We start from the raw sequence: 8,762 nt of genomic DNA on the forward strand, positions 1-8,762 counted from the left end.
CAATTCTGTCATTATTGCAAGTACTTGAAGTAGCGTAAACTCTATGGCAATAAAAACAATTTTGTCAGTATTGCAAACACCATGATAACGAATAAAAACAATATTGGCACTACCACAAGTTTCAGTGGGGAAAAAAAGCGGGAGTGAACTCCCCTAAACTTTCTCGAATATTCTTATATAACACTAAGGGGGATGGCAACTCGGGATATAGACATGCTTTTTATTCAATTTTTACATAATTGCGCACCATGTAAACCACAAGCAAGGCGTGTATAATAGTGAGGAACATTAGTACTTATATAAATTCATATGCGTTTTTTTTTTAGAAATCGGATGTAACGTAAAGTACTACTTCCGTTCCGGTCACCGGAAATTACTCAAAATTTGACAGAAAACAGAGAATTAGATATTTTACCACCATGAGAAATATCGCTGTCATAAACAGTATTCAAGTTATCGGCTTTTTAAAAACCGAAAGAGAATAGAATTTCAATTCTGGTTACCGGAAATCGCTAAAAAGTTTATACAAATTTAACATAATACTTCTATATAAAATGTCATCAACCTAGCTGTAAAAGTTCTCAAGTTATCGGGTTCACAGACTTAAACACCCATACACATACACATACACACACACACAGACATACCGAAAAATTTGCAAAACTAAGTTTTTCCGACTCAGAGAGGTGTAAAACGGCGAAATTTGTGAAAATCTCAATTTCGATTTTTTGTACTATTACAATACTTCGTATACGAGAAAGTGCAAAAATGAAAAAGAACAAAGATTGTAATGTGAACCATTTATATCTAAGTATCTAGATAACATATAAGTGGTGTCATTAAGGCTAAACATTATATTGAACTGAGCCGAAATGGCGTACTTTATACCAAACTAAAATAGTTTGTCAGTTTGATATATTGTGTTGCTTTGATATAGTGTGCTACTATGATGTAGAGTTCAATTTGATGTAATGTGCTTCTTTGATGTAGTGCGCTACTTTGATGCAGTGTGCTACTTTGATGTAGAGTGTTAATTTGATGTAGAGTGTTAATTTGATGTAGTGGATGTCGTAGTTAATTTGATGTAGTGTGCTACTTTGATGTAGTGTGTTAATTTGATGTAGTGTGCTACGTTGATGCACTTTGCTACTTTGATGTAGTGTGTTAATTTGATGTAGTGTGCTACTTTGATGTAGTGTGTTAATTTGATGTAGTGTGTTAATTTGATGTAGTGTGTTAATTTGATGTAGTGTGCTACGTTGATGCACTTTGCTACTTTGATGTAGTGTGTTAATTTGATGTAGTGCGCTACTTTGATGTAGTGTGTTAATTTGATGTAGTGTGCTACCTTGATGTAGTGTGTTAAACTCATGTACCTTTTCCAAGACATTCAGAATTCAGCTTTGATATAGTGTGCTACTATGATGTAGAGTTCAATTTGATGTAATGTGTTTCTTTGATGTAGTGCGCTACTTTGATGCAGTGTGCTACTTTGATGTAGAGTGTTAATTTGATGTAGAGTGTTAATTTGATGTAGTGTGCTACGTTGATGTACTTTGCTACTTTGATGTAGTGTGTTAATTTGATGTAGTGTGCTACTTTGATGTAGTGTGTTAATTTGATGTGGTGTGTTAATTTGATGTAGTGTGCTACTTTGATGTAGTGTGTTAATTTGATGTAGTGTGCTACGTTGATGCACTTTGCTACTTTGATGTAGTGTGTTAATTTGATGTAGTGTGCTACTTTGATGTAGTGTGTTAATTTGATGTAGTGTGTTAATTTGATGTAGTGTGTTAATTTGATGTAGTGTGCTACGTTGATGCACTTTGCTACTTTGATGTAGTGTGTTAATTTGATGTAGTGCGCTACTTTGATGTAGTGTGTTAATTTGATGTAGTGTGCTACCTTGATGTAGTGTGTTAAACTCATGTACCTTTTCCAAGACATTCAGAAGAAATAACTCATTTCGCAATGACTGGCATCACATTTTTTGACAGTGGTTTTTAACATATTAGTAGGTATAGCGTGAACCAATTATGTATTGTAGTTGGATAAAGCGTCGCGCTAGTGCCTCGAGTTAAATTGGATGTCGTAGTTGGTAAAATGCGAACCATATTTAAACTGTAAATTGGATAAATGACGTAGCCCTAGTTTCCAGAATTGAATGTTGTAATAGATAAAATGCGAACAATATCTAAACTGAAGTAGATAAATGAAGTAGTTTAAATGTCCAGAGTTGAATGTTGTAAGAGGTAAAATGCGAACCAGATTAAAACTGTACCGGATAAAGGACGTAGCTCTAGTGTTCAGAGTTGAATCTTCTAATAGGTAAAGGCCGAACCATAGATAAACTGTAGTGGATAAATGACGTAGCTTTAGTGTCCAGAGTTGAATGTTGTAAGAGGTAAAATATTATAACTGTACTGGATAAATGACGTAGCTCTAGTGTCCAGAGTTGAATCTTGTAATAGGTAAAATGCGAACCATACTTAAACTGTAGTAGATAAATGACGTAGTGCCAGTGTCCAGGGAAAAACCCTTGTTGATTTAAACAGTTGCAGTCATTAAATATTTAAATGACGTACTGTAAGGGTTAGAAAGTTAAACGGTTGGTCAAGGGAGGAAATCCCATGATAATTCTCTCAAGTGTGTGGCCCTGGAACTCTTTTGTTGAGAGAAAGTCTCAAGGTTAAATGTAAGTCCTTATTTAAGAACAGTACAAGGTTAAGAGCATTCTTTTATCTAGGTACGGTTCAAGGTTAATTTTTTAAGCGTACCAATGCTAAGCAGCAGTAGCGTAGCGAGGGGGGGGGGGGGGCGGGGGGACACACACACACATGTCCCCGGGCGCCGACCATAGGGGGCGCCAAAATGGGTTGGAAAAATAAATTGAAAAATTGAGGGGTGCAAATCGAAATCTTGAGGGGGGGGGTGCAAATCGAAAGTTTGAGGGGGAGGGGGGTGCAAATCAAAATCTTGAGGGGGGGTGCAAATCGAAAGTTTGAGGGGAGGGGTGCAAATCGAAAAGTTTGTCCCCGGGCGCCGGGAAGGGTCGCTACGCCTCTGCTAAGTGGGTTCCTTTGGTTAAGAATAGTCTGAGATTAAGATACACATTTTGCACAGGAAAGTCCTATGGTTAAAAGAATATGCGTTAAATAGAGATAGGGGACGTCGTGGCCTAGCGGTAGAGCGCTAAATAGCTAACCAGAAAGCATCAAGTAAAAATCCAAGTAGAGTAGATCGTCCCTGAGTCCACTCAGATCTGAGGGGTACCTAACTCAGTTTAGGGAAAGTAAAAGCAGTTAGGTATATTGTTGACCAAACTATCCCTTCATATACCAAGGTTACATGTCAGATTACTTAATTAAATAAAGATAATAATGTTTGCAAGTAATTTGTAAATATTAACGGATTAGTTTTCAAGTAGTTTACCCCTTAATGTTACTGTGATTTGCTTGAGACTGTCCTGTCTTCCTGTCCTGTCTTCCTGTCCTGTCTTCCTGTCCTGTCTTCCTGTTCTGTCTTCCTGTCCCGTCTTCCTGTCCTGTCTTCCTGTCCTGTCTTCCTGTCCTGTCTTCCTGTCCTGTCTTCCTGTCCTGTCTTCCTGTCCTGTCTTCCTGTCTGTCTTCCTGTCTGTCTTCCTGTCTTCCTGTCCTGTCTTCCTGCCCTGTCTTCTTGTCCTGTCTTGCTGTCTTGTCTTCCTCTCCTCATCCATTGAGCTCATTCGATCTACTTGTCCCGTACTAGCTAACCTTATTCACATAACGTACCCATCCGTTTATACGTCCTCGTATAACATGCTTTGTAAATGTAATCAATACTTGGTTAAATGTGTTTCCGTATCTTCTATATTGGGTTAAAACCCAAATTATTTTTAACTTTGTATTTGAATCCAAATTGCCGCAGTGGATGTCAATATGTTTTACGGAAATCGAATATTCAACATGGAACAGACGAACGCTTTATGACAACAAGAACTACTTATAAATTCCCAAGGGCGATAAACGAGTATTTAATAATGTCCTTTCATCTCATGAATGAGCATTACAGGTAAATAAATCAATATTCACCCAGCTAGTTCATCAAGGTCTCTCAAATCTTGACCACAATATATTTTTACGTTCATGTTTTGATTTTCTTATATGCGAAAAAAGACATTGGCTTATAATTATGAAATGAATTAATGAACATTTGAATATTTGTCTTTGAGAGTCAGAGAACTTTCACACTAAAAGAGAACAGTTAGCTTTAGTACAATGGTTCTAACCTTTTTATAGGTACCAAACCCCACAAGTATCATAAACGCACCCAACCCTTACTAATAGTTCTATTGTGAACACTAAGAAAATCCGATTTTATGAGCCTTCTTCTTCTTCTTCGTTCTCAATTTTAGTGTTGGAAAGGAACCCCCTCCAAAACAATTAAGGATACGTGTCAACTGGTTATGAGCCATTGAGGCCATTGACTCCGATTTCAGCCTGTTTTTCTTTTTGGATTTGCTTCCATAGCCTTTGTCCAACAAGAACAAACTACAAGACGGCAGAGGTTTGATTTTGGATTTGTCTCTCCTAGAAGAGTGAACCCCTGAGACTAACTCACCGAAACTCTGGTTTACGGAAAATTCTTGATATTTGAAAACACAATTTTCGATATAATGTAAGTTGTCCAGTAATATTTTGATCAAATTCAGAAGCAGGCTAATAAATTACATAATGCTAAACAAACTGATAAGTCTCGGACAATAAGATTATAAAGTGTGAGATTATTTTTCTGTACGATGTTTAAATTTTAATTTTGAGCCTACAGTTCCACCATATTAAGTTGCACCAAATATCGCGATTTTTTTTTCCGGCACTATCTTTTTAACTTATCCCTGGTGTTTTGAAAAAAAAAAACAGGAAGTACAGATCACGTGGTCAATGCAAGTAAAAAATTTGGGAAACTCCAACACGATTCGACATTTTTAGAAGCAACATCTGATATTATAAATGTCACATTTCAAGAGGAATCCTCTCTAAAAAAAAACGACGCGACAAAAAGTACATTTATTTTCGGTTTCTTCCTTGAACTTATTATCCGTTAATAGATGATTCGTGTTCTGAATGATTGTGTTGGGAAAAATCTTTGTTGGAGATTAATGCTAGATGTCAGCTTGTTCGCTTCTCTTCATCCACTCCAGCCCATTGCGTCAAACCCAGGCTGTTAGAGGTTCTAGGGTTATTTTAGTCGTCTAATTTCTTTACCCCACGCACCAACTGGTCTTACCCCACCCACCCACTGCATCAAACCGAGGCTGCCAGGGGTTCTAGGGTTATTTTCAGTCCTCTACGTAATTTCTTTACCCACGCACCAACTGGTCTTACCCCACCAACCCACTGCATCAAACCGAGGCTGCCAGAGGTTCTAGAGTTATTTCAGTCCTCAACGTCATTTCTTTACCCCACCCACCAACTGGTCTTACCCCACCCACCCACTGCATCAAACCGAGGCTGCCAGAGGTTCTAGGGTTATTTCAGTCGTCTACGTAATTTCTTTACCCCACCCACCCATTGCGTCAAGCCAAGTCTGTCAGAGGTTCTAGGGTTATTTCAGTCCTCTACGTAATTTATTTACCCCACCCACCCATTGCGTCAAGCCAAGTCTGTCAGAGGTTCTCAAATTATTCCAGTCTCTTGGTGTTCAACAATTTCCTTTACCTGACCCATATTACTGGATTAAGGGCAGCATTTCAAAGGTTCTCGAGTTATTACAGTTTCCTGTTGTTAAATAAATTGGTTTACCTGACCTATATCGCTGCATCGAGCTGAACTTGCCAGAAGTTCTTAAATTAATGCAGTCCCTTGGTGTTTAATGTTTCTTTACCCCCACCCGCACACTGCGTCAAACCGAGGTTGTCAGAGGTTCTCAAGTTATTTTAGTTTCTTTGTCCTCTACAATAATTTTCCTTACTCCACTAATACCTCCAACAAACCGAGCCTGCCGTAGGTTCTCAAGTTATTGCAGTCCTTGGTGCTCCAATCGTTTTTTCACCCCCATCCATATCATTGCATCAAAGCCAGCATGTCATAGGTTCTCAAGCTATTAGTCTATTGGTGCTCAATAAGTTTTTTTTTTCTAGCCGAGCCTGCCAGAGGATCTCAAGTTATTGCAGTCCAGTCTCTTGGTGCTCAATACGTTTCTTTACCCCACCCACCCCACTGCGTGTAACCGAGGCTTCAGAGATTCTCAAATTATTGCAGTCTCTTGGTGCTCAATACGCTTCTATATCCCACCCGTACCACTATAACAAGGCGAGCCTGTCAGAGGTTCTCAAGTTATTGCAGTCCTCTACAATTTGTTTCTATATCCCACCCATAGCACTATAACAAGGCGAGACTGTCAGAGGTTTTCAAGTAATTTTAGTTCCCTGATGTTCAGTAATTGCCCATAATTGACTCGCGTTAACTGCATCAACTAGCATGATCTCATACAGTAGCAGATCAGTTGAGATAAATTTAGACTTTTATGACAAGACGACGAAGCCGCGTGATGAAGAAAGTGTGACTACACATTTTTGTAGAGAACTATTTTTTTTTAAATGAAAATAGATTTGATACCGCACGTCATTGATTTATTTCTGGCGCAGATTGAAACAAAACCTAATCAATCTAGCTAACTTTGATCCACCTCAGTGAATATTAAAAAAAGAAAAAGCATATTAGAAAAAAATATATTTTTCGTAGGGAAGGAGGTAGTAGGCCTATAAAGAAAAAGGGTTTCGCTGTAAAAAAAAAGTGCTACGTGTTGTATGAAAGGAAAAGGTTCGGGTATAACAATGTGTGAAGGGTTGTTTGAAGAAGGGTTCGGGCCAGTGGCGTAGCCAGGATCGTCTCAAGGGGGTTGGGGGTGGGGGGGGGGTTCCAATTTTTACCCGGGGACAAACTTTCGATTTGCACCCCCCCCCCCCCTCAAACTTTCGATTTGCACCCACCCCCTCAAACTTTCGATTTGCACCCCCCTCAAACTTTCGATTTCCACCCCCCTCATACTTTTTCTATATACCGAGGGGTCTATGGGGTTTATGACCCCCCCCCCCTAACCCCACCTGCCTACGCCACTGGTTCGGGTATAACAATGTCCGACGGGTTGTATGAAAAAGGAGTGTTCGGGTGTAATAATGTGAGACATTGTATGAAGAGGAAGGGTTCGGTTGAACCACTATGTTACAATTCATGACGTTAAAGGTTAGGGTGCCGAAAAAAAAATCTTTAAAAAGCCTTACATTATACAGAAGTATTTTTTAACAACCTGCACCAGAAATAGGTTCCCGACTCAAAAGCGTAGGGCTTCGGTCAAGACTTTGCTGAATCCCAGACGTCAATAATTGATGAAGCAGACGGCGGGATCTTTTCTTCGACACTGCACTGCTTGAGTGGGCTGGGCAGCATGGGTGTCACTTCCGCTCAGCAACGTTAGCACTTTCTCGCCGTGTCAGTGTGACACCAGGGATCAGCGTGGTCGAGTTGGTAAAGCTCATGGTTGCTAAACCGAAAAGTCTCGAGTTCAAACTCTCGGGCGGGTGAGGCTTGTTAGCTGGGGACAGCCACTCTTCTAGGAGAGACAACTCCAAAATCAAACAACTTCTGCCTTGTAGTTTGTTCTTGGTTGGAAGCAAATCCAAAAAGAAAAGCAGGCTGAAATCGGAGTCAATGGCCTCAATGGCGCATAACAAGTTGGCACGTATTCTTAATTATGCCGGAGGGGATCCTTTCCTACACTAAAATTAAGAACGAAGAAGAAGAAAGGAGTGTGACACCAACGATAACGCAGCTGAGGGGGATAGTTAAGTGATTGTTTTTTAAGCAATTGTTGTTTTTTTTCAAAAATAAATATGGTAATTAATATTTAAAGAGCGGCATTGTTCTTTTAGATGTTATAGTAGGAAATCGACGAAAATAAAATATATATTTCATTGTCTTAATTTTTTTTCACTTAAAGAGTATTGAACAATAAAAATGAATTATAAATATCCTCGACAGTATTTGCTTGATTCAAATAAAATGAGAAGTGAATACTAAAATAATAGTTAAATTTAATACTTCTACAACATAAAATTATAATCATGATGAAAAGTGCTATATAACTTAGTTTTAATTTAATTATTGTTTAGATACAGTGAAGAGTTACCTATTACCACGGGAACAGAAAGAGGTCATACCGAAATTCATGAAACTTATATTACGTATAATTGTATTCGTATTCTATTTAGAAGAGGTCTAACACTAGTACAGTCAACACATTAATCAAAATTAGTATCAATCTATTCTGTTATTTCGTTGGTTTTTCCCACGTTTTCTTTAACTTGCTTTCGTCTCTGTCTTTCCAATCAAATCTTGCGATCGAAATTTCTGGCACTTCCCAGTTAGCTAGCGCGATGAAAATTTCAGGGAAGCTTTGTTTTTGGATGACAATAGAATATTCAATTGTTATTATTACTAAATTGATCCATGGAAACATTTTATTGAGCATTTTAGACCGCTATATAATCTATATATATAATTCTCCTCTGCGAGCCGTTAGAAAACAAGCTGCAAGCGCCTCCTTACAGTCCCCTCTCTTTCTCTCTATCACTATCACTACCACCCTACCCCACCCCCACATGGTCTGCTGAGCTGTGGTCACGTTAATGTTTACAAACCGTATAGCCAGGTTTAGTGACGGCTATTAGGGGCAGATAATTAAGTTTGAACCGACTTTAAACTTACAGGAGGTAACTAAGAGGA

At 38.7% G+C, this 8,762-nt stretch overlaps 1 protein-coding gene across 1 annotated transcript in view; it reads right to left on the reverse strand.

Moving 5' to 3' along the window:
• The window catches only part of LOC131956868 (uncharacterized), a 40,166-nt gene extending 36,451 nt beyond the window's left edge, over nt 1-3,715 (reverse strand). The window contains exon 1 of the mRNA XM_059321482.1: nt 3,433-3,715. Coding sequence (XP_059177465.1) covers nt 3,433-3,715 — 283 coding nt within the window. The remainder of the gene's footprint in view (nt 1-3,432) is intronic.
• Nucleotides 3,716-8,762: the final 5,047 nt, after the last annotated feature.

This window comes from Physella acuta, unplaced genomic scaffold (genome assembly GCF_028476545.2).
Source record: "Physella acuta isolate Inbredline_101_S28 unplaced genomic scaffold, ASM2847654v3 ptg001181l, whole genome shotgun sequence".
In the NCBI taxonomy this organism is placed as follows: domain Eukaryota; kingdom Metazoa; phylum Mollusca; class Gastropoda; family Physidae; genus Physella; species Physella acuta.